Source organism: Thalassophryne amazonica, chromosome 10 (genome assembly GCF_902500255.1).
Source record: "Thalassophryne amazonica chromosome 10, fThaAma1.1, whole genome shotgun sequence".
Taxonomy (NCBI): Eukaryota; Metazoa; Chordata; class Actinopteri; order Batrachoidiformes; family Batrachoididae; genus Thalassophryne; species Thalassophryne amazonica.
This window is the reverse complement of record NC_047112.1, coordinates 48,144,770-48,171,446: the sequence shown is the minus strand read 5'-3', so window position 1 is coordinate 48,171,446 and position 26,677 is coordinate 48,144,770. Positions and strand designations below refer to the sequence as shown.

At 42.1% G+C, this 26,677-nt stretch overlaps 1 protein-coding gene across 1 annotated transcript; it reads right to left on the bottom strand.

The window, feature by feature from the left end:
• Positions 1-6,019: 6,019 nt before the first annotated feature.
• Positions 6,020-11,750, bottom strand: LOC117518741. The gene is made up of 3 exons (XM_034179960.1): positions 10,936-11,750; positions 8,038-8,151; positions 6,020-6,209 (listed from the first exon to the last, which is right to left on the bottom strand). The coding sequence occupies exons 1-3, from the start codon at positions 11,684-11,686 to the stop codon at positions 6,112-6,114; spliced, it is 963 nt and encodes a 320-aa protein (XP_034035851.1). The 5' UTR covers positions 11,687-11,750; the 3' UTR covers positions 6,020-6,111.
• Between the last annotated feature and the right edge of the window lie 14,927 nt (positions 11,751-26,677).

The window sequence follows — 26,677 nt, the reverse complement described above, 5'->3', positions numbered from 1 at the left end:
CGAGCGTGTGGACGACTCCTCACTCAAAGACTGCCCACAGGCGAATGACATAACCGACAGGCGTGAAAAAACTCTTGCATGCCCACGAGGGTTCAAGCATGTCTGATGTAATCACACGTGATTCAAATCCATATGGTTTTTGAAAAAATAATAAGGTCGGATACTTTTCTAATAGACCTCGTAATTAAAACCATCCAAGACCAAATCAATCAATCAATCAATCAATCAATTTTTTTTATATAGCGCCAAATCACAACAAACAGTTGCCCCAAGGCGCTTTATATTGTAAGGCAAGGCCATACAATAATTATGTAAAACCCCAACGGTCAAAACGACCCCCTGTGAGCAAGCACTTGGCTACAGTGGGAAGGAAAAACTCCCTTTTAACAGGAAGAAACCTCCAGCAGAACCAGGCTCAGGGAGGGGCAGTCTTCTGCTGGGACTGGTTGGGGCCGAGGGAGAGAACCAGGAAAAAGACATGCTGTGGAGGGGAGCAGAGATCGATCACTAATGATTAAATGCAGAGTGGTGCATACAGAGCAAAAAGAGAAAGAAACAGTGCATCATGGGAACCCCCCAGCAGTCTACGTCTATAGCAGCACAACTAAGGGATGGTTTAGGGTCACCTGATCCAGCCCTAACTATAAGCTTTAGCAAAAAGGAAAGTTTTAAGCCTAATCTTAAAAGTAGAGAGGGTATCTGTCTCCCTGATCTGAATTGGGAGCTGGTTCCACAGGAGAGGAGCCTGAAAGCTGAACAAATTGTAATCTATTAAACAAATATGATTCAAACCACCGCAGCGCAGTGCCTTTAATACCTATGGCATGCTCTAATCTCTGTAATAAAATTTTATGGTCAACAGTATCAAAAGCAGCACTGAGGTCTAACAGAACAAGCACAGAGATGAGTCCACTGTCTGAGGCCATAAGAAGATCATTTGTAACCTTCACTAATGCTGTTTCTGTACTATGATGAATTCTAAAACCTGACTGAAACTCTTCAAATAGACCATTCCTCTGCAGATGATCAGTTAGCTGTTTTACAACTACCCTTTCAAGAATTTTTGAGAGAAAAGGAAGGTTGGAGATTGGCCTATAATTAGCTAAGATAGCTGGGTCAAGTGATGGCTTTTTAAGTAATGGTTTAATTACTGCCACCTTAAAAGCCTGTGGTACATAGCCAACTAACAAAGATAGATTGATCATATTTAAGATCGAAGCATTAAATAATGGTAGGGCTTCCTTGAGCAGCCTGGTAGGAATGGGGTCTAATAAACATGTTGATGGTTTGGATGAAGTAACTAATGAAAATAACTCAGACAGAACAATCGGAGAGAAAGAGTCTAACCAAATACCGGCATCACTGAAAGCAGCCAAAGATAACGATACGTCTTTGGGATGGTTATGAGTAATTTTTTCTCTAATAGTTAAAATTTTGTTAGCAAAGAAAGTCATGAAGTCATTACTAGTTAAAGTTAATGGAATATTCAGCTCAATAGAGCTCTGACTCTTTGTCAGCCTGGCTACAGTGCTGAAAAGAAACCTGGGGTTATTCTTATTTTCTTCAATTAGTGATGAGTAGGAAGATGTCCTAGCTTTACGGAGAGCTTTCTTATAGAGCAACAGACTCTTTTTCCAGGCTAAGTGAAGATCTTCTAAATTAGTGAGACACCATTTCCTCTCCAACTTACGGGTTATCTGCTTTAAGCTACGAGTTTGTGAGTTATACCACGGAGTCAGACACTTCTGATCTAAAGCTCTCTTTTTCAGAGGAGCTACAGCATCCAAAGTTGTCCTCAATGAGGATGTAAAACTATTGACGAGATACTCTATCTCCCTTACAGAGTTTAGGTAGCTACTCTGCACTGTGTTGGTATATGGCATTAGAGAACATAAAGAAGGAATCATATCCTTAAACCTAGTTACAGCGCTTTCTGAAAGACTTCTAGTGTAATGAAACTTATTCCCCACTGCTGGGTAGTCCATCAGAGTAAATGTAAATGTTATTAAGAAATGATCAGACAGAAGGGAGTTTTCAGGGAATATTGTTAAGTCTTCTATTTCCATACCATAAGTCAGAACAAGATCTAAGATATGATTAAAGTGGTGGGTGGACTCATTTACTTTTTGAGCAAAGCCAATAGAGTCTAATAATAGATTAAATGCAGTGTTGAGGCTGTCATTCTCAGCATCTGTGTGGATGTTAAAATCGCCCACTATAATGATCTTATCTGAGTTAAGCACTAAGTCAGACAAAAGGTCTGAAAAGTCACAGAGAAACTCACAGTAACGACCAGGTGGACGATAGATAATAACAAATAAAACTGGTTTTTGGGACTTCCAATTTGGATGGACAAGACTAAGAGACAAGCTTTCAAATGAATTAAAGCTCTGTCTTGGTTTTTGATTAATTAATAAGCTGGAATGGAAGATTGCTGCTAATCCTCCGCCCCAGCCCGTGCTACGAGCATTCTGACAGTTAGTGTGACTCGGGGGTGTTGACTCATTTAAACTAACATATTCATCCTGCTGTAACCAGGTTTCTGTTAGGCAGAATAAATCAATATGTTGATCAATTATTATATCATTTACCAACAGGGACTTAGAAGAGAGAGACCTAATGTTTAATAGACCACATTTAACTGTTTTAGTCAGTGGTGCAGTTGAAGGTGCTATATTATTTTTTCTTTTTGAATTTTTATGCTTAAATAGATTATTGCTGGTTATTGGTGGTCTGGGAGCAGGCACCATCTCTACGGGGATGGGGTAACTATCCTTTAGTTTTGTCTAACGCCTCCCTTTGACAGATGTACACAAAATTTACTTGGTCTGTCACGTAAACTTTATACATGCAACAGAGCAGCAGCGCTGGAAACCAAAGTGTCTCTATCGCCGCCAAGTGGCTGTTTTTAGTGCAAAGCGTTAACTCTACAGGGGTCAATAAAGAATTACACAGGCGTCAAAATTTAAAATGCTCCAATCATGTTGAAAACTATACCACATTATTTGCCTGATCATAACAATTCCAAAAAGGTATAGTTTGGACTATCTATGACTGAATTCCATGGAGTTATGGGATGAAAACAGCAAAAATGGTGACAAAGGTCAGTTTCAGTTTGTACAAGGGTCAAAAGTTAAAGTTGCTCCAATTTTGGTAAAAATTGATGCAAATTATTGGTTGAGTTAATAGCATTTTTAAAAGGAATAGTTTGCACCATCTGTCATGCTTAGTTATGTTACAGGGTAACATATGTCATACGTCATATAATCCAATGGACGTTGACCTTGTTTGACCTTTACTTTGCAGACCAAGCATTCATCACAGTCAAAACTATTCCATTTATTAATAATTTTATTTCAACCAATAATTTGCATCAATTTTTACCAAAATTGTAGCAACTTTAAGTTTTGACTCGTGCACAAACTGAAACTGATCTTTGTCACCATTTTTGCCATTTTTACCCCATAACTCCAGAGCATTCAATCACTGATAGTCCAAACTATACCTTTTTGGAATCGTTATGATCAGACAAATAATGTGGCATAGTTTTCAACATGATTGGAGCATTTTAAAATGTTAACCCATGAAGCTCATTAAAGGTCAGCTCCAAGATGGCTCCATATGTGAAAATAAACATCAGTTCATTTAGAACATGTGTGCCAAAATCCATGCTTTTATCACAAAAGGAACAATTGTTTTGCTATGCTGCCCCACTAATCAAGTGGAGGAGGTGATGGCTTGTAACACAATGGCTGTGAAGGCATATGAAGGCTACAGTAGGTCCTCAGACCCCGATCATCTCCAATTTCCCAGCCATTTGACTAGGCTAAGGATCTGTCAAGGACCACGTGTTTGTCGGCATGCAACAACATTCCCACATTAAACAAATCCACACAGAGGTGTCTATAGGGCAGGCCGGGGTGCTCAAGTTTGGTCCTCGAGAGCTACCTTCCTGATACTCTTAGTTGTCTCCCTGCTCCAACACACCTGAATCCAATGAAAGGCGCCTTTCATTGGATTCAGGTGTGTTGGAGCAGGGAGACAACTAAGAGTATCAGGAAGGTAGCTCTCGAGGACCGAACCTGAGCACCCCTGCTCTAGGGCAACATGATGGCCAACTTGCCAAGCAGACCTTCTACTCCCAGCTGATAGAAGGAAAATGGTCCGCCACTCCGGATTCCGGGATCTGAACCTGACTTCCTTTTGATCGGCCAGGGGCAACGTAGGCCATCGCCCCGCCCTTCCAAATGGTGTTCGCCCATCTCTTAGGACCAACTGACCCATGTTCAACTGCTGTTCACATGGAACCCTTCTCCACTTCAGCCTTCAAAGTTCTTGTTTGAATATTTGCTACTACCACCAAGATCTGCACCTGTGACAGCTCCTCCTGGGCCCGCGCCCTGGGCTTCCATGTGCACCGCGGTGACCCTCTACTTGTCACGGCATAGCCCTCACGGTCCCTGTCACCAGTGACGGCCAGGTATGGGCCCAACACTCCAGCGCCATCCATTTTCAGGGCTCCTTTACTTCTTACAGAAGTTTTTTTCTTTACCTTTTCTTTTTATTGTTGTTTATGCACTATTACTATGCACCAATGACACCAGATCAAAGTCCTTGTATGTGAGAACTTACTTAGCAATACATTCGATTCTGACCATTTTTAAATGCCAGTGGCTACAGGTATGGAAAACAGAATGCCTGTAACTGGCTGATCATCATCACTTGGCAACTCCCATGCCATTGTTTTTCCTCGAGTTTATGCAGCTATGGCCAACTGGTTAACATACTAACTGGTCTACAAGGCTTGAAATTCTTCCCTCGTGTCTAAAAATTTCTTGTATTTCTTTAATTCTTTTGCTGTACCAGCATAATTCATGTTTTGGGGTATGTCTTCTGTACCTAGAGACTTTTTTGTTTTTAAATATATCATCAAGCAGGCAGACACACATGGTGGTGACAATCTGTTATAGTTTATTGTAGGTAATGAGGTTCCGTTAACACAAGCAACGGCAGCCTCTAGTAGCCACCAGGACACCGCAATGAGCAACTTGACAGACTGCTCTTATTATCGTTACGTGTTCAAAAAGGCCAACGTGGCCCAAACTAGGAGGATCACTGGTCCTCATTTGCATTCATCAAAGCCTAAAATTTCAAAGCTTAATATGCAGTAGCTTTTATGAAGTTACTGACAGAGATTTTACAGACACATTCACTTAATCCATTAATCCTGTGCTGATCCTGCTAATCACAGAGAACATGAACAAAATCTAAACTGTTAGAGAAACCTGCCCACTGTCCCACTAGTGTCCAAATGAAATGAGGGGTGGTGATGGTCTAGTGGTTAAGCATTGGGCTTGAGACCAGAGGATCATCAGCCTGACTGGAAAATCACTAAGGTCCCTTGGGCAAGGTCCTTAATCCCCAAGTTGCTCCCAATGTGTAGTGAGCGCCTTGCATGGCAGCATCCTGACATCAGTGTGTGTGTCAGTGTGAATGTGAGCCATAATTGTAAAGCGCTTTGAGTGTCTGATGCAGATGGAAAAGCGATATATAAATGCAGTCCATTTAACCTAGTTTCCCACTGATCAGTACTGTTACTCTAGTAAAAACAATCGTACTTGTTAATGCAACCTTAATATCTTTATTTACATATTGATACTGTATGACTGGTGAAACAGAGCCTACATAAATACATTAAAAGGTAGAAAGCAGGCTTCAGTCAGTTACAGTTACACAAAATACAAATGCTTGAAAAAAAATACAATGATCATGTCAAAACCATAAGTTATTTTAATGATGTGTTTATCTGATACTGTGTAAACTTTGTACTATGCTCTCAACAAAACTCCAATCTCATCCAGTACTAAAACAATGGACAAGCGCATATCATGGAAGTCTACAACAACAAAAACAAAACTAAACAGTCATGTTAATGATCACTGCACACTGCAAAAATCTAAAAAATTAAGTTATGAAAAATTATGAACATGTAATTTGTAAATGATAGAGTTGCTTGAGAACACCAAAAACCAAATTAATAAATAACATGACATTTAAGCACCACAAGGGCAGTTTTTCTTGTGACCAGATGCAACATGATGCCAAGTGAAGTTAGCCATCCTTTTCACCTGAATCTTCATTCACAATTGCTGCAGCACAGGAATGACTGGTTTTCAGAGGAATACCTTCCTCACTGCTTCCTGTGTCATCTGAAAAACAAAAGTTTTACATGTAATTGTTGTTACAATGCAACAGAGCTGAATTCTGATAGTTCTCTGTTATCAATATGGGATTGAAATATTGTCACCCTCTATAAACCTATATTGAGATAATTGACCATCAAGAAAAACTATGTGAACCCCTGTGCTATTGCACGTCTGGATGCAGTGGTGTGCAATATTGCAAGATTTGGTATTGATCAGCTCCCAAGTGAATACAGGGCCGGTATTCACTGTAGTGTTATTGCTTATCTTGCACACGCTGTTTGATGAACATTTTCCTCTACTTGCACCCATCTTGTGTGTTTTTTAAGAGCTGACGTAACATGTGAATTTCTCCTCTTTGTAATAATTGATACTTTGTAATAATTAAGGTGGATGCATCATTAAATTGTAAAATCTGAATGAATTTTTATGACCTTCAAGTCTTTTTGTGATTTTTTTTCCCTTTGGAATATTCATTAGTGAAAACCCAGGACAGAATTTGGGCAGAGTTTATAGGCAAAGAGAAAATGTTTTGTTATCATAATATAAGTTTTTATTAAGAAACAACAGAACAATAAGAAAACAAATTTTCCCCATGCATTGTCATGTCTGGATTTTTTCTTTAATAAACAAAGTGCACAAAAGTATCACTCCAGAACAAATTAAAACAAATTATTTTCTTTTTTCCCCCAGGTAGAGTGTTCAGAAACTACAACACACACAAAAAAAAAACTTTAGCAAAATTTCTCCCTTCACTGCGATTCTTTTCTGGATTTTTTCTTAGATAAAGTGTACAAAATTATCACTCCACAACAAACGTTATAGAACAAGTAGAATTTCAAGTGTGTTCAGGAAATACAATACAAAAAAATAAAACAAAATTGCTCCTCTTTAGTGCACTTCTTTCCTGAGTTTGAGAAAAAAAAAAAACAGTAAGTAAAAATACAATAAATAAAGTGGAACTAACCAAACAACCCCCAAACCTTGAGTTCAAAGAAATATTCCCAGAAGCCCCTCTGTGGGCCCTGTCCTCCTGTGCAGAACAGAGGTTTTGGTTAGAGGTTGGCGGCGGAGCTGAGTCACATGTCAGAACATCAAAACACGAGGGGCGAGGAGGAGCAAAGTATGCTTGCTCCGCCCTGCGACAGGAGCGGTACTTGAAAGCAGCAGCACTCAGCCAGACAGACAGAAACTGACACTAAAGTATCAATTTCAGTACACTGGTATCGATCAATATCTATACTGACGTTATTGATATCTGGATCAATCCGCCTCAACTATCTGGATGTTGGAATATTATTATTTAAAAAAAAACAAAAAAAAAAAACAGGCTGCTGTATATACAAATTTTTAAAATGATGCCCTTTAAACGCACAGCGAAAACTAACCTCTACAACACTAGAGCTCAACTCTGAGGTCACCTCCGGCCCCTGAATGCTCCTTGAAATCCCGTCCTTGAACATCATGACACGTGAGCCGTTCTCTATATGACCAAAGTAGGAGCTGTGTCTGCATTTTGTCTGACAAGACAATCTTGCTTGTGATGTTCAAAATAATAATAATAATAAAAACTATGATAAAAACTAAGAAAATTGTGCTAATAATTACAAACAAAAAACACCCCAACAGCTAAGAAAACACCTCTAATTTTACAAATGCGCCCCATAAAAGTCTACACTGCAAGCACAATGTTGTGGTGTACATATAGCAAAGTAATTCCTCGTTCAAGTATTTATCGATCTGAATTCCCCCCCCCCCACGGCAATACAGGAACAAGAGAAACAGCATTGCGTAAATCCTGCTCGAGTCCTGAACAACATAATAATGCTTCTACCTTTTTGACGAACATTTGAATTGCTGTTGGCCTCATTTCTGGCTCCTCTTCTCTGGGTCCAGAATAAGCATCGGAATGGCCAGGAGAGCAGGGATCCTCTATTGATAGCATTGTCTGGAAAGGAAATAATAAGTATTTTTTTTTTTTTTTAAATTGTGAGTTTGTAAAATAAAAAAGTATTTGATCACTATAACAATGATGTGTTTGTCATTAAAACAAAGTGGCCTTGTGACGGGTCACAAACTATTTCTACAATATAAATCTCCATGTTCTGGCAGGGATTTACTCTAAATTGTTTAAGGTAGTTTGAATACATGCAGGTGTAGTTTTCTTAACAAACTCAATAACAAGTCTATTGTTAACACCAACACAGCAAAAAGGTGAGTGTTAAAATCTCAAAGCCGTCATCAGAGTTGATTTTTAACTCTTACACAGTAAATTTTGCTAAATAAAATAGACACTCTCAGGACTGCATTTGAGCTCACTCCAAATAAACACTTTTATACATGTTAAATTAACCATATGACAAAGTTTTTCACTTCTAATACACGTGATTTGTGCGACAATAGAGATTATTTAACATCCTGACAGTTTACCTGTATCTGTAGTGGGACTAAATGCAGTTCTAGCAAAGTCTATTTTGTTCTGGGATATTTAATGTGTGAAATGTTATTTCAGCATTGTTGGTGTTATACTGTGAGAAGTGTTATGTTATTGTGACAGTAGCTGTGCTTCTGTATTCTTAGAATCAATGCCCAATCAATTTGTCATTTAAAGGCATTGGTGGGGGGAAAACACTAACATAAGAAGGAACACTGTGAATATCAGAAAATCGACACCATTAGAGTTAATATTTTAATAGTATTGAAGTGTAACTTCAACTCAAAACCAGTGACAGTTACAGTGAAGAAAATAAGTATTTGATCACCCTGCGATTTTGCAAGTTTTCCCACTTAGAAATCATGGAGGGGTCTGAAATTTTCATCTTAGGTGCATGTCCACTGTGAGAGACATAATCTTAAAAAAAAAAAAAAAAAAAATCCAGAAATCACAATGTATGATTTTTTTTTTTTAATAACTTATTTGTATATGTTACTGCTGCAAATAAGTATTTGATCCCCTATCAACCAGCAAGAATTCTGGCTCACACAGACCTGTTAATTTTTCTTTAAGAAGTCCTCTTATTCTGCACTCTTTACCTGTTTTAATTGCACCTGTTTGAACTTGTTACCTGTATAAAAGACACGTGTTCACACACTCAATCACACTCCAACCTGTCCACCATAGCCAAGACCAAAGAGCTGTCTAAGGATACCAGGGACAAAACTGTAGACCTGCACAAGGCTGGGATGGACTACAGGACAACAGGCAAGCAGCTTGGTAGAAGACAACAACTGTTATGATTATTTATTAGAAAGTGGAAGAAACACAAGATGACTGTCAATCTCCCTCGGTCTGGGATTCCATGCAAGATCTCACTTTGTGGGGTAAGGATGATTCTGAGATAGCTCAGAACTACAGGAGGTCCTGGTCAATGATCTGAAGAGAGCTGGGATCACAGTCACAAAGATTACATTAGTAACACATGATGCTGTCATGGTTTAAAATCCTGCAGGGCAGCAAGGTCCACCTGCTCAAGCCAGCACATGTCCAGGCCCATTTGAAGTTCAGCAGTGACCATCTGGATGATCCAGAGGAGACATGGGAGAAGGTCATGTGGTCAGATGAGACCAGAATAGAGCTTTGTGGAATCAACTCTACTTACCATGTTTAGAGGATGAGAACAATCCCAAGAAAACCATCCCAACCGTGAAGCATGGGGGTGGAAACATCATAGTCTGTGGGTGCTCTTCTGCCAAGGGGACAGGACGACTGCACCGTATGGAAGGGAGGATGGATGGGGTCATGTAATGTGAGATTTTGGCAAACAACCTCCTTCCCTCAGTAAGAGCATTGAAGATGGGTCATGGCTGGGTCTTCCACCATGACAATGACCCAAAACACACAGCCAGGGAAACTAAGGAGGGGCTCCATAAGAAGCATTTCAAGGTCCTGGAGTGGCCTGGCCAGTCTCCAGACCTGAACTCAATAGAAAATCTTTGGAGGGAGCTGAAACTCCAAACCTGAAAGATTTGGAGAAGATCTGTATGGAGGAGTGGACCAAATCCCTGCTGCATTGTGTGCAAACCTGCTGAAAAACTACAGGAAATGTTTGACCTCTGTAATTGCAAACAAAGGCTACTGTACCAAATATTAACATTGATTTTCACAGGTGTTCAAATACTTATTTGCAGCAGTAACATACAAATAAATTATATATATATATTTAAAAAAAATCATACATTGTGATTTCCGGATTTTTTATTTTTTTTAGATTATGCGTATGTCTCTCACAGTGGACATGCACCTAAGATGAAAATTTCAGACCCCTCCATGATTTCTAAGAGGGATAACTTGCAAAATTGCAGGGTGTTCAAATACTTATTTTCCTCACTGTATATAAACTCAGGGACAGTTTTAATACGAATGGAAGTTAAGACTGATGATAAGAGTGACTTTAACTCAGAAGGAGTCATAACTATTTTAATGCTGTAATAATGTTAATTTTTACATGTGAGTTGAATTAACACTGAAGGTGTGAAAGTGTGACTTTATCTCAAGGAGTCAGAATTATTTTATTGCTTGAATAATGTTCATTTTTGTATTATGTGAACTGAATTAAAAGATGAAGTGTAGAACATGACATGTGACCTGAAACATTCACTAAACATCATTATGGTTGTCCAGTTGGCTGATTGCATGGATTAACTTCATGTTGTCAGAAAATAAACATTAAAACGCTCTGTGTATTTTTTTGTGATTACAGTGATCAAACAACTTGTGGTGTTGGAGACACACCTGCTGTTTGCGACGACAGTACAACGTTACAGGCGTTTTTCTTGACGCTCAGCACTGTGTCTTCTGTCTTTGGAATAAACGTACCCACCCATACAGTTTCTGGAGAGTTTTTGCTGAAAACCGAGCGGATGAGCCGCTCCAGGAGCTGCGCGCACTGACGCGTCTCTGCGCTCTCCACTCTGGTGCGTATTAATCCAATCAGAGCTGGCCAACGCGCGCTGCTCCCACGTTTCACACGTGCTATGACGTCTTTCAAGATTTCTTTCAAGCACACCTTGTTGAAGTGTTTGCTGAGAAATGTCTGTGTGAAGATAAAGACGATGAGAGCAGAGTTTATCGTTCGCTTTTGGTTATAAGTATTTGCGCTCCTCGCGGCGGTTCTGCGTCCGTTCCCATTACGCGGCGGCTGCGCTTGTTGCATCTCCACCTCCCCGTGCTTTCTCTCCGGATCGGTTCTCATCGTTTCCTTGTCACATTTAACAGATGTGGACTCGCAACAAACCGGTTTTCCTCTCGGCGTCTCCTCGGGATTTGAAGGACAGGGACCGTGGCGCGCGCTGACGCTGCCGTGAAACACGTCGCTGATGAACTCTTGCAGTACTCCGGCTTCATCACCACCTTCTTCCTCACTTTTGCCAGCATTGCTCACCAAAAGGATCCTCTCTTTACCTCCGATCAGCGTGATCATATTCTCAAATTCCCTCTCTTCCTCGGCCAGCGTGTCCTCCATGCACGCCGCGTCTGCCATCATTTGCGCATTTACGGCTGCGCAAATCGGAGTGAGTTGTCAAACCGGTGTTTGTGTGGTGTAGAGAAACCGTCCAATGGACAAAAGGAAGCACTGGTTAGGGAGGGTGTGGACAAAGGGCCTGAATCTGTGTTTTCTATTGGCTGCTCTGTTTGATGGGCGGGGCAGTCTGACGCAAGCAACATCAAAGCGGTGATTGTAAAGTTAATTTTTAACAGTGAGATCCACAATAAACTAAACACCACCATGCAGATATCTATCTCATACCTAGCAGAAAGTAAAAGAAGAGATAATTAAACACGCAAACAGAATCAAAATCACAGTGATATGACTTTTATTATATTTGGAGTTTTCTTCCACATTCCTTGAATAAATAATTAAACAGGCCTGTGGATGATAAAATCTCAGGGTGTGGAGGTCACTTGCTTTACTCCCAGTACCCGCATGGAAAACAGTCCCCCCTTTTCTTGAAGACTGTAGATGGCCAGCTTAAAGAAAGAAAGAAAGAAAGAAAGCAGTAATTAGGACCAAATTCTCAGCCACAAGAGGTTGAGCTCAGCTATGCTCGCTTTTTTGTGAGAACAAATATTCTTTTCAACCTTAAATCTTCAACCGCATCAACAGCCACTTGAGTTCCTAAACCTATAATCCTAAAATCCAATCAGGTCTGAACCTTAATTAAAAGGTGCTGTCAGTCTGACATTCCACTGGGGTCAATGAATTAATGCCCAAATCACAGGCTGTCACTGCAGTAGGCCAGCGTGGGTGGGATTGTCTTATTGCTTACTGACAAATAAATGATAAACCAGACAGTGTGAGTAAAACCAACAGAGAGGGTTCAGTTTTTGACCATTGGACTGTCCAGACATAGATTACTTTGGCAGTGTGTATCTATTGATGTTTGCCCCTCACCGCAGTACACATATTCATCACCTTGTTTAATTCCTGACCTCTCTTATATCCAAAGTGACCACAGTTATGGTTTTGCTGATATTCCATGTACTATGTAATAGTACTCATGGGCATAAAGATGGCAATGTGACATTTGACCCCAGTTAGCTTGACCTACACCCAAGTGATTTACCTCAGGCTGACCTAACCAGGGTACTTCTGGAATCCATCTGTGTGCCACATTTTGTACGAAATGGATTGAAAATCTAATTAATCGAGCTTGCCAAAATTAGTTTTGAATGACAATTTTGGGTACAACAGACACTGACCAACCACGTTTGGTTGAAATCAGTAAAAGGACCTAGGAGGAGTTTGAGAGACAGACAGTCATGGCATTGGTCCCAAATTTGATCTTGCCTGGGTAATTCCAGAACCCACCTCCATATGTGTGTGCCAAGTTTGGTGAAAATTGGGCACTGTAGTCTCATTTAAGAGTGGGCGATAAAGGGTTAAAATGAAAGAACATATGGTACTTCCGGGACAGCAGCACTATCGGCCAGTCACTCGTCTGGCTCATTATTCACATTAAATTGCGCCAAAACCTACAGACACAACTTGTCCCATTTGCCTCGTCTTCCCTTCTCCACTGGGAATTTCAATTTTTCAATTTCAATTTATTTTCCTTTATATAGCGCCAAATCACAACAGAGTTGCCTCAAGGCACTTCACACAGGTAAGGTTTAACCTTACCAACCCCCAGAGCAACAGTGGTAAGGAAAAACTCCCTCTGAGGAAGAAACCTCAAGCAGACCAGACTCAAAGGGGTGACCCTCTGCTTGGGCCGTGCTACAAAACATAAATTACAGAAATAATTCACAGAACAATTCATGGACGAATATACAAGAAATGCAATTGGCGCACAGGACAGGAGGATCGCCAACACGAACACAACTCCCATCTCTGGATGGAGCTGCACCTTAAACAGAGAGAAAAAACAGAATCAGGCATCAGAAAGACAAGAAATACTGTATAATTTGCCAGCATTAATCAACAAGAAAAACAGTAGAAATACTAAGGTGATCGCCGGCCGCTAGCCCTAAGCTTCACTAAAAGACCCAGAATTTAGGTGAAGTTGAGGCTGCGGCCAGCTCCAATTACTAATAACATGAATTAAGAGTAAAAAGCGTAAAACAAAACTGTACCAGTATGCTAGCCATATGAAAGGGAAAATAAGTGCGTCTTAAGTCTGGACTTGAAAGTCTCCACAGAATCTGATTGTTTTATTGACGCAGGGAGATCATTCCACAGAACAGGGGCACGATAAAAGAAATGAGAAAAACTGCACTTTTCGCGACTGCTTCGGTGATTGCAGGCGAAAACAAAACAGTACACCATCTTTCCCTGTGAAGTGATGCTGTGTTTGTGTGGTGCAACGGTAGGCTGTCCCTACAAGTGGTCAAATCCTGTGATATCACGCAGGGGTTCAAAGGAGACCGCACTGCCCCATTGGCCCATCACCTCAGAGGAATAGTGGAACAAACACACAAACATTTTTCAAATTGTATGATTATAGTACGATGTTGATCATATCTTACAATTTAACTACCAGAAAATACTGTCTCAGGGAGGTCACCCATTTCTGATATTTGGTCCTAATTTCCATCCATCCATCCATCCATCCATCCATCCATCCATCCATCCATCCATCCATCCATCCATCCATCCATCCATTTTCTTCCGCTTTATCTGGAGTTGGGTCGCGGGGGCAGCAGCTCAAGCAAAGCCGCCCAGACCTCCCGATCCACACACACCTCCCCCAGCTCCTCCGGGGGAACCCCAAGGCGTTCCCAAGCCAGCCGAGAGATGTAGTCCCTTCAGCATGTACTGGGTCTTCCCCGGGGCCTCCTCCCAATGGGACGTGCCCGGAACACCTCTCCAGCGAGCCGTCCAGGGGGCATCCGGAAAAGATGCCCGAGCCACCTCATCTGATTCCTTTTGACGTGGAGGAGCAGCGGCTCGACTCCGAGCTCCTCCCGAGTGACCGACCTCCTCACCCTATTTCTAAAGGAGCGCCCAGCCACCCTGTGGAGGAAACTCATCTCGGCCGCTTGTACTCGCGATCTCATTCTTTCGGTCATGAGCCAAATCTCATGACCATAGGTGAGGATCGGAACGTAGATCGATCGGTAAATCGAGAGCTTTGTCCCCCTACTCAGCTCTCTCTTCACCACGACGGTCCGATACAGCAACCTCATCACTGCAGATGCTGCACCGATCTGTCTATCGATCTCACGCTCCATCCGTCCCTCACTCGTGAACAAGACCCCAAGATACTTAAACTCCTCCACTTGAGGCAAGGACACTCCACCGACCTGAAGAGGGCAAAGCACCTTTTTTCCGGTTGAGAACCATGGCCTCGGATTTGGAGGTGCTGATTTTCATCACGGACGCTTCACACTTGGCTGCTCGGCTAATTTCCATTCCATTCCTATTTCAAAATTGAGAAAATCAGACCTGAATTTTATAAAAATAATCGTCAAAATTCATATTACCTTAGTGTAGTAACTGAATATTGCCAAATACACCATGTATGATTCCTATTCCACGCACTCTAAAGCACTGCAGCCTCATTTAGTCATGTCCACTTGCTAGCTCTCTTTAACATAAAGAGCTCTTACAGTTGTGGATGTTGAACTCAACTTTACAAGTTGATTGAGTTGTCAAGTTGAGTTCAACATCCATTTTACCCACACTTATCGAAAAACCTGAAATGTCTTCATTAACATGTCAAAAATGTCTTTTGTTGAAGACTGTAAAATGCTTTTCATGGGTTTCATGTTGCAGAGGAGGAGGAGGCTTCTGTCCAGAGAACAGTGGGTCCCAATTAACACATAATGTAGCTGGTTGTTTAGTTTCATCTACTTTTACACAAGTGTCCCCTGCTCTGCATCTGTTAAATTCCACTATTCACATTTTGTAGATCATAATTTAACTGGACATCACAATTTAAAAAAAAAATGCTTAAAACTTTCAGACTGCTCACAAAACCTGTTTTCAGGCCCCGATTGGGTACTTAATTCTAATTTTTGCGTCAGAAACATACACAATTTGATATTAAAAATTGCCAATGGGAGACCACCCTTACTTGTATGACTGAACATGAGCTCCATTGCCTTCAACAACAACAGTGCATCAGCAACTTTTCTCAGCTTTAAATGATAGAACTGCAGAAATTCAGTTTCGTCTCTTATGAAATTTTGATGTTTTGTTTTGTATGTGCATGTCCTGTAGATAACATTCCACTGCAACCTGGTAAAGTCTTGTGACTCAACACGTCAGCAAAAACAACCATCCAGCCAAACAAAAAAATCACAGGCCCCAGCGGTCGAGGTCAGCGACGTAATGAACAGGAGGAGAAATCTGAGGCTCTGGAAACTTGCAAATTATAGTCATGCCGATGTCTAGCACAAACTCACAACTGTTCATGCGCCTTGAGATGGACAAATGTGATAAATACATGAAGAGAAACATGTAAACACTGTGGTTTTGAGACAGAGAGGAGCCCTTGTGTCTACATGCATCAACATCTTACATGCACAATAAAGAATGTACCAAAAATGAATACACAAATAATCCCCCATAGGCACAGAGGTGATGTATCACAAACAATCAAACAAAAGGAACTCTTCATCACCATGTCTGTCAGAATGGGGGGCCGATTCACTCCCACAAAGTATGTGGGAGTGTCACACAAAGTTTGGTTGTAGGCTGGTTTGTAGGAGTCAAAGAACAACTACAAGTCCAGATACGGACCTCCATGACATATGTCACAAAAATTTAAAATATAACACAATTCTAGAATACCCTCTGCCATATCAGTATCGTGTTCTTTATATTAGATTCCATACAACTTTATTGATCCCCTGGGAAGCCTCCCACAGGGAAATTTGCAGTTGTTTAATTAATTATTAATATCTTCTTGTCTTAATGTACAATTTGTACACATTCAATAAAGTCCCTCTATCAATCAATCAAAAACAATATTTATGTTTTAAGAGCAGAAAGTGTGCAAATCAAGCAATATTTGTAGATCACCCTGTTCATTTGCAGGTATTAATGAGACAAATTTAACTCCATTGGAAGTTAGCTTTGAGTTAGCGGACGTTAGCATGCGCACTGACATCTGCAAAATGTCTTGTAAATGACTCCAGAGGTGTTATCAGGTTACAAAAACAGCACTTTCAGTTTTGGAAGTGTTTATTTCTCGCTAGCTTTTACATAATATGAGAAAACTCGCTCTATGGTAGATGAAGGCACAAACTGGAAATGGCACAAAACAATCCGGAAATGGCACAAAACAATCTATAAATGGTACAAAAAAATCTGCCCATAGGGCAAAAAGCCACAAACTGGACAACATTGTCGTAAAAAGCTGTAAAAAGCCACAAACCAATGGTAGATGAAGCCACAAGCCGGAAATGGCACAAAAAAATCTGCCCATGGTTGACAAATACCGGACAATGCTGTCGTAAAAAGCCACAAACCAAAAAGTACACATATACATATACATAATACGTATGTATGTCGCGGACATAACAAGCAAAGTTCTTCAGCATCTCACCATGTAATTTAGGTCCTTCAGGCTTTTTTTCAGTAAATGATAATGATTCTGGACAGCATTAGCATAGCTAAAAATCTTCAGTTTCCTGGGAGCTTCGCCTCCAGACCCTCCAACTACACCCCTTTTAACTCCCTGCCACTTTACACATTTTTTTGTATGTAGATGTAAATTCAAACTGTTCAGCTGGTTGAAAGTAGGGCTGCACAATATCAATCAACTCAATCAACTTTTTTCTTATATAGCGCCAAATCACAACAAACAGTTGCCCCAAGGCGCTCCATATTGTAAGGCAAGGCCATACAATAATTATGAAAAACCCCAACGGTCAAAACGACCCCCTATGAGCAAGCACTTGGCAACAGTGGGAAGGAAAAACTCCCTTTTAACAGGAAGAAACCTCCAGCAGAACCAGGCTCAGGGAGGGGCAGTCTTCTGCTGAGACTGGTTGGGGCTGAGGGAAAAAACCAGGAAAAAGACATGCCGTGAAGGGGGGCAGAGATCGATCACTAATGATTAAATGCAGAGTGATGCATACGGAGCAAAAGAGAAAGAAACAGTGCATCATGGGAACCCCCCCACAATCTACGTCTAAAGCAGCATAACCAAGGGATGGTCCAGGGTCACCCGATCCAGCCCTAACTATAAGCCTTAGCGAAAAGGAAAGTTTTAAGCCTAATCTTAAAAGTAGAGAGGGTATCTGTCTCCCTGATCTGAATTGGGAGCTGGTTCCACAGGAGAGGAGCCTGAAAGCTGAAGGCTCTGCCTCCCATTCTACTCTTACAAACCCTAGGAACTACAAGTAAGCCTACAGTCTGAGAGCGAAGCGCTCTAATGGGGTAATATGGTACTATGAGGTCCCTAAGATAAGATGGGACCTGATTATTCAAAACCTTATAAGTAAGAAGAAGAATTTTAAATTCTATTCTAGAATTAACAGGAAGCCAATGAAGAGAGGCCAACACGGGTGAGATATGCTCTCTCCTTCTAGTCCCCGTCAGTACTCTAGCTGCAGCATTCTGAACCAACTGAAGGCTTTTTAGGGAACTTTTAGGACAACCTGATAATAATGAATTACAATAGTCCAGCCTAGAGGAAATAAATGCATGAATTAGTTTTTCAGCATCACTCTGAGACAAGACCTTTCTGATTTAGAGATATTGCGTAAATGCAAAAAGGCAGTCCTACATAATTGTTTAATATGCGCTTTGAATGACATATCCTGATCAAAAATGACTCCAAGATTTCTCACAGTATTACTAGAGATCAGGGAAATGCCATCCAGAGTAACGATCTGGTTAGACACCATGCTTCTAAGATTTGTGGGGCCAAGTACAATAACTTCAGTTTTATCTGAGTTTAAAAGCAGGAAATTAGAGGTCATCCATGTCTTTATGTCTGTAAGACAATCCTGCAGTTTAGCTAATTGGTGTGTATCCTCTGGCTTCATGGATAGATAAAGCTGGGTATCATCTGCGTAACAATGAAAATTATTTAAAAAATTAATTTAATGAGACAAATTATTTAATGAGACAAACAAAAAGTTACACAGAAACCTTACAGAGGATTAAATACAACAGCAAAAAAACAACAGGGGTACCGGCCCCCATTGTTTCCAATGGTGGAGGGAGAGGTCGGTGCCCCCTGGGTCCAGGCCCACCTACAAAGATGCCATCGGGTGTGGCGCACCGCCCGCTCTGCCCTGCTGAAGGCCCGGACGAGGGCCAAGGCCATGCAGACAGCCGGCGTTCCCCGGCCCCTGCATATCAGCCTGGGCAGGAGATGTGGCTTTCAACAAAGGACATCCCCTTACAAGTGGAGTCCCCTAAGTTGAAGGGCCGATACATTGGACCGTTCAAGATCCTCAAGATCCTCAGCCCAGCCGCAGTGAAGCTAAAACTCCCAGCTTCAGGCTCCTGGATGTCCGTCAAAAGGGCCGGGGGTTCCAGTATTTGGTGGACTGGGAGGGGTATGGACCCGAAGAACGCTCCTGGGTGAAGAGGAGCTTCATCCTGGACCCGGCCCTCCTGGCCGACTTCTACACACGACATCCCGACAAGCCTGGTCGGGTTCCAGGAGGCGCCCGTTGAGGGGGGGGTCCTGTTGTGTGGGCCGTTGAAGAGGAGGTACTGCTGGCCCACCACCAGAGGGTGCCCTGCCTAAAGTGCGGGCTTCAGGCACGAGAGGGCGCAGCCGCCTCGAGGAAGCAGCCGGGAGTGGCAGGTGCCACTCATCATCTCATCATTCCATCCATCCATAAAAGCCGGACAGCAACTCCACCTCCCTGCCGAGATATCGTTCTACGCGTCAGGTAAAACCCTCAGCCGTAGTTTTGGTGCCGTACGCACACTTTTGTTGTGAATATTTTGCAGGCGTACCTGTTGACTAATCTGCAGCTGGAAGCTGGGTTTGTGGAGGAGACGACGCTCTTCGCTCCTCGGATAAGTAGTCACTCATGCGCTGCACGTTTATTGTTCCTGTGTTGGAGGTGGAGATTTCCCCACAAAAGGAACTGAACTGTTTGCTGACTGTTTTGCTGGGTGCGCACTCACCCACCATAAACTGTTTCTGCTTCCTGCCAGCAGTACCAGGTCTGACAGCTGGAGACGGTGGCCACCTGGGGATTCAGGACTTGGTGGCTCCAGTGTGCTCCAGATCCATCGGCAGTGGAAATCGTGTGGGACCTGGCTCTTCTCTGGACAAGACGTCTTCTATCCTTGAGCCTGCCCACACGCCACCTTTGTATATTGACTGGATTCTAAATCTGTGATTGTCTGTATTCCATTGTGCACATTCACAACAGTAAATTGTTATCTTTTGGTTCATCCATTGTCTGTTCATTTACGCCCCCTGTTGTGGGTCCGTGTCACTACACTTTCCCAACAAAAACTTTCCAAAGTTAAACACATTTGACATTTTCTGTTTTACTGTGGTCTCAAAATTTGGCACTTCCTATTTCAGTCTGAACTTGCCATCGAATTCCCGTGAGATCCCACAAGATCTCCTGTCTTGTCAATCCAGGAAGTGTTCAACACTTGACATTTCCTGTTTCACTATGGGCTCAAAATTTGACACTTCCTGTTTCAGTGTGAACTTGCCACTGTATTCCCACGAGATTCCATGAGATCTTGTCTGTCAATCCAGGAAGTGTTCAACATTTGATACTGACTGCTTCACTGTGGACTCAAAATTTGGCACTTTCTGTTTGGGACTCCCTGTACCATGAGCAAGCTACACGCCGCTGGGCATCACTTCGCATCACTTCGCGCGTAATATATGACAAAGACGATATATTTACACACAAACAAAACAGAGTTTGGCAGCTAGCTACCAGCCTGTGATATCACCATGCTAACGTCCACGAAATGTCTTGTAAATAAGTTCAGCGGTATTATTAGGTTCCAAAAACAGCCTTTGCAGCTTTAGAAGTGTTTATTTCTCGCTACCTTTTACATAATAAAACAGAAACATGTATATAAACACACAAAATGAAGCAATTTTGGAGAGACCAGCCAGTGACGTCACAGTGCAGCTTTACTCTGATTGGCTGTCATGTCCGCCATTCAAAAAAAACAAAAACAAAAACTGAACAGACTGAAACAGAATGTGACTTTTTAACCTCTTAAATAGGTCAAGGTTAGCCATCTTTGAACTTGTCCAAGGTCTGTGTCCCTAGAATATTCCCTGTAAATTTGAAGACTGGCAGTAATAGAACTGGACTTATGCTGAGCACAGACAGAGAGACGGACACAAAGCCTTTGCAATACCCGATGGCCATATTTGATGGCCACGGGTAATGAATGATTACAGCTCTAACTATTGCTTACTCCCGTTGTGTTTCCACATGAACATAGAGTTTTCAGAATTTGTTTGAAATTTGATGAAAAAATTGTGCACAGTATGACCCACTTTAAACATTTTGTGTATTACTTGTTTGTCACAGATGATAGAGTGACTTCAAATTGTGAAGGTCAACAGTAGTTCTCATACTGACCTTTTTGTACCGTGAAAAGAGGTGCTGAGAATCAAGGAGATCACTTGGACCGGTGAGAGTGACACGGAGGCCTAAACGAACTGCAAAAAAGTGAAAATCTTATATGAATTTCTCTGGCAGGTGATGTCATTACTGCTGTGATTATCTTTGTGCTCAGATCAAATGATAGGTATAAGATGAGCTGTGGTGATGAGGTGTATTGATAGTTTCTATAGTCAGTCGCCTATCTCTGATGGGAAAGTGTTTGATCACTTACAAATATTTATTTTGAAATAAATAAAAAATTTTCAGACCTTCTCAAATAATATTTATAAGCACTTTTTTATTTTAACAATCTACCATTTTCCCCCAGCAGCGAACAAATGGATGGCTTTTGTCTGCATACAAGATATACAAGACAACAGTATGGGTACAGTGTGAAGGATTTAGTGTCATACAGTGGTGAAGTTGTAGCACTGTGCTGCGGCCAATGAAGATTTTGATTTGCTTCAATTTATCATTGCTTTGGTGATGGGAATTCATGCTCCTTTGCCTTGTCTTGTGACAAGCAATAGCATGAGCCTCTGTTTCACAAGCAAATGGAGGGGTCTATCCCAGCTGCCATTGGGCAAGAGGCAGGGTACACCCTAGATAGGACACCAGTCTGTTGCAGGGCCACATCCGGTGCATCTGGAAACTATTCACAGCACTTCAGTTTTTCCACATTTTGTTATGTTACAGCATTATTCCAAAATTGATTAAATTGTTTCTTTGTTTATTTATTTTTTTTTCAAAATTTTACACACAATACCCCAGAATTTTACCTGTGGACTCTGGTGAGGGCGGTTGCATCTCCTCCTCTCTCCTCTATCTCTGCTTCAACCTTCAAAGTCCCTACTTCACCGGACTGTGAATTCTTCAAACTATATTTGGATTAACCATGGAATTGATCAGCTGGTCTCTGAATGCTATTGACACCATTTTCAACAAGGAAATCAGGGCTGGGGGACCCCGCCTGCCCAGATGGAACCTACCTTGCGGGTTATGTTCTCGACATCTGGGAGAAGTGGCATGTTGCGTGCTTGGCACCACTCTCTGTGGAGGACGTGGAAGATTTACTTATATTTGGTTTGACTGTGGGAGGGCTGGCACTTATTGGTTTATGTGCTGCCCTGACCTACCGGAGAATTGGCAAGACGGCTGCTACCAAAACCACGAGCCCTCACCTGTCTGTCATGATTAATGAGTTGGGCAAGGCGATACATTCTCAGACTGCATTAACCCTTGAACTCAGATGTAAGTTGGATAACATCTCAGAGCAGATGTATGCCTTGCAAAGGAAGATGTCGGAAACCAGGGCATACTCATAAATTGGATTTGGTCGGTTAGAGGAGCTGTAAATGTGTTCTCTGCTTAACCATAAACATGGCAGGCTTCTCAGCCTTCGAAGGTCAAAACACCCTGCTGTTTTCCTCCAGAAGAATTTCTATGGCCTTGGTGAACCATTCGGTTGCCCTCTTATCTTATGCCCTCCCTGACAATCTGATGTTGTCAAAGCAATTCCAGACATTATGCACACACTGACAGAAACTGATACAAACTCATCTGACTAATATGAACTCATCTCATCTGCATACACGGCACACGCCCCATCTCCAACACTCCCACCACCCCCTTGCCTCCGCCCTGCCACTCCCCCTGAGCTGGTGGCTGCGCGGGACTCTGCTGCAGCATCCCACATTCACATTGCCTCAGTTCGGATGACGGACTGTCTTAAAGTTTAGCGTACATAAACAATCAAATGTACGAGGTCTGTTAGAAAAGTATCAGACCTTTTTATTTTTTTCAAAAACCATATGGATTTGAATCACGTGTGATTGCATCAGACAAGCTTGAACCTTCGTGCGCATGCATGAGTTTTTTCATGCCTGTCAGTTGCGACATTCGCCTGTGAGCAGGCTTTGTGTGAGCACTGGTCCACCCCTCTCGTCGGATTTTTATTGCGAATAAATGTCTGAACGATTTGGAGCTTTGCTGCATCAATTTTTTTCCAGAAACTGTGAGAGACCTCCAGGTGGACACCATTCGGAAAATTAATATGGCTTTCAGGGATGATTTATGGGGATTATACAGATTAAGGAGTGTTACTGCCGCTTTAAGGACAGCCTACAACTGCTGAGAGCGCGGCGCGCTCCCAGCGCCGATCGACATGCTCAGACCCCGCTGAAACAACCAGATCATTTCCAACGTGAAGGCTTTGTTGATCCGGGACCTCATCTGACTTTCACAGAAAGGCAGAAGGAGTGGACATCAGCACTTTTTTGGCACATTCCACTGTTACAGGAGTTTTTTTCATTGAAAGAAAAGCGGAGGGACGCGCCACGGAGCCGTTCATTATGTGGGACAAAACCACCTCGGTGTTGGTCTCACAGGACGGCTTTGAGGTGGCTTTCAGATGGATTCCGGTTGCTTTTCAGTCGTGTGATTATCCAATTGTGATTGTGCATGAGCTGGACATGCCCCAACATGTCCTGGAAGCCTTCATCACGGCGTTGCTTTGCGCCATGCGGCTCCACCGCGCTCTCTTTCCATGACAAAAACTCCTGTAACAGTGGAATGTGCCATTCATTTCTAAACTGGACGCTGTCTTGATCCGGTATGTCGTCTGACTAGCACAAGAATTGTGAAAAGACGTGGACATCAGCACTTTTTCAGCACATTAAGACAGACGTGCGGAGGAGTTCCGTGCGGAGGAGTTCCGCGCGTCACGGTGGAGCCACATGGTGCAAAGCAACGCCGTGATGAAGCCTTCCAGGACATGTTGGGGCATGTCCAGCTCATGCACAATCACAATCGGATAATCACATGACTGAAAAGCAACCGGAATCCATCTGAAAGCCACCTCAAAGCCGTCCTGTGAGACCAACACGGAGGTGGTTTTGTGCCGCGTAATGAACGGCTCCGTGGCGCGTCCCTCCGCTTTTCTTTCCATGAAAAAAACTCCTGTAACAGTGGAATGTGCCGAAAAAGTGCTGATGTTCACTCCTTCTGCCTTTTTGTGAAAGTCAGACGAGGTCCCGGATCAACAAAGCCTTCATGTTGGAAATGATCTGGTTGTTTCAGCGGGGTCTGAGCGATGTCGATCGTACTGGGAGCGCGCCGCGCTCTCAGCAGTTGTGGGCTGTCCTTAAAGCGGCAGTAACACTCCTTAATCTGTATAATCCCCATAAAATCATCCCTGAAAGCCATATTAATTTTCCGAACGGTGTCCACCTGGAGGTCTCTCACAGTTTCTGGAAAAAAATTGATGCAGCAAACCTCCAAATCATTCAGACATTTATTCGCAATAAAAATCCGACGAGAGGGGTGGACCACTGCTCACACAAAGCTTGCTCACAGGCGAATGACGCAACCGACAGGCGTGAAAAAATTCACGCATGCGCACGAAGGTTCAAGCTTGGCTGATGCAATCACATGTGATTCAAATCCATATGATTTTTGAAAAAAATAAAAAGGTCTGATACTTTTCTAACAGACCTCATATATATATATATATATATATATATATATATATATATATATATATATATATATATATATATATATATATATATATATATATATATATTTGTAATGACTATCTATCTATCTATCTATCTATCTATCTATCTATCTATCTATCTATCTATCTATCTATCTATCCATAATGACAATGTGAAAAAGTTTGAGATTTTTGAAAATCTATTAAATATAAAAACATAACAAATCACATGTACAACCCCAATTCCAATGAAGTTGGGACGTTGTGTGAAATGTAAATAAAAACAGAATACAATGATTTGCAAATCCTCTTCAACCTATATTCAATTGAATACACCACAAAGACAAGATATTTAATGTTCAAACTGATAGACTTTTTTGTTTTTGTGCAAATATTTGCTCATTTTGAAATGGATGCCTGCAACACATTTCAAAAAAGTTGGGACAGCAGTAACAAAAGACTGGGAAAGTTGATGAATGCTCAAAGAACACCTGTTTGGAACATTCCACAGGTGAACAAGTTAATTGGAAACAGGTGAGTGTCATGGTTGGGTGTAAAAGGAGCATCCCCAAAAGGCTCAGCTGTTCACAAGCAAAGATGGAGTGAGGATCACCACTTTGTGAACAACTGCATGAAAAAATAGTCCAACAGTTTAAGAACAATGTTTCTCAACATTCAATTGCAAGGAAATCCATCATCTACAGTCCATAATATAATCAGAAGATTCAGAGAATCTGGAGAACTTTCTCCACATAAGTGACAAGGCTGAAAACCAACATTGAATGCCCGTGACCTTTGATCCCTCAGGCGGCATAAAAACCAACATCATTGTGTAAAGGATCTAACTGCATGGGCTCAAGAACACTTCAGGAAACCATTGTCAGTTAACACAGTTTGTCGCTATATCTACAAGTGCAAGTTAAAACTCTACCATGCAAAGCGAAAACCATACATCAACAACATCCAGAAATGTCGCCGCCTTCTCTGGGCCCGAGCTCATTTGAAATGGACAGACGCAAAGTGGAAAAGTGTGCTGTGGTCTGATGAGTCCACGTTTCAAATTGTTTTTGGAAATCATGGACATCGTGTCCTCCGGACAAAAGAGGAGAGAGACCATCCAGATTGTTACCAGCACAATGTTCAAAAGCCAGCATCTGTGATGGTATGGGGTGTACTAGTGCCCATGGCATGGGCAGCTTACACATCTGTGATGGCACCATCAATGCTGAAAGGTACATCCAGGTTTTGGAGCAACACATGCTGCCATCCAAGCAATATCTTTTTCAGGGACGTCTCTGCTTATTTCAGCAAGACAATGCCAAGCCACATTCTGCACGTTACGACAGCGTGGCTTTGTAGTAAAAGAGTGCGGGCAGTTGACCGGCCTGCCTGCAGTCCAGACCTGTCGCCCATTGAAAATGTGTGCCGCATTGTGAAGAGCAAAATACGACAACGGAAACCCTAGATCAGGGGTGGCCAAGTTTGGTCCTCGAGAGCCCTAGTTGTCTCCCTGCTTCAACACACCTGAATCCAATGAAAGACTCGTTAGCAGACTTTTAATGAGCCTTTCTCATGGTCTGAGGACTCTCAGACCATGAGAAACAAAATTCCCCCATCTGATGAGACAAAGATTGAACTCTTTGGTGTGAATGCCAGGTCTCATGTTTGGAGGAAACCAGGCACCATCCCTACAGTGAAGCATGATGGTGGCAGCATCATGCTGTGGGGATGTTTTTCAGCAGCAGGAACTGGGAGACTAGTCAGGATTGAGGGAAAGATGAATGCACCAATGTACGGAGACATCCTGGATGAAAACCTGCTCCAGAGCGCTCTTGACCTCAGACTGGGGTGACAGTTCATCTTTCAGCAGGACAATGACCCCAAGTGCACAGCCAAGATATCAAAGCAGTGGCTTCAGGACAACTCTGTGAATGTCCTTGAGTGGCCCAGCCAGAGCCCAGACCTGAATCC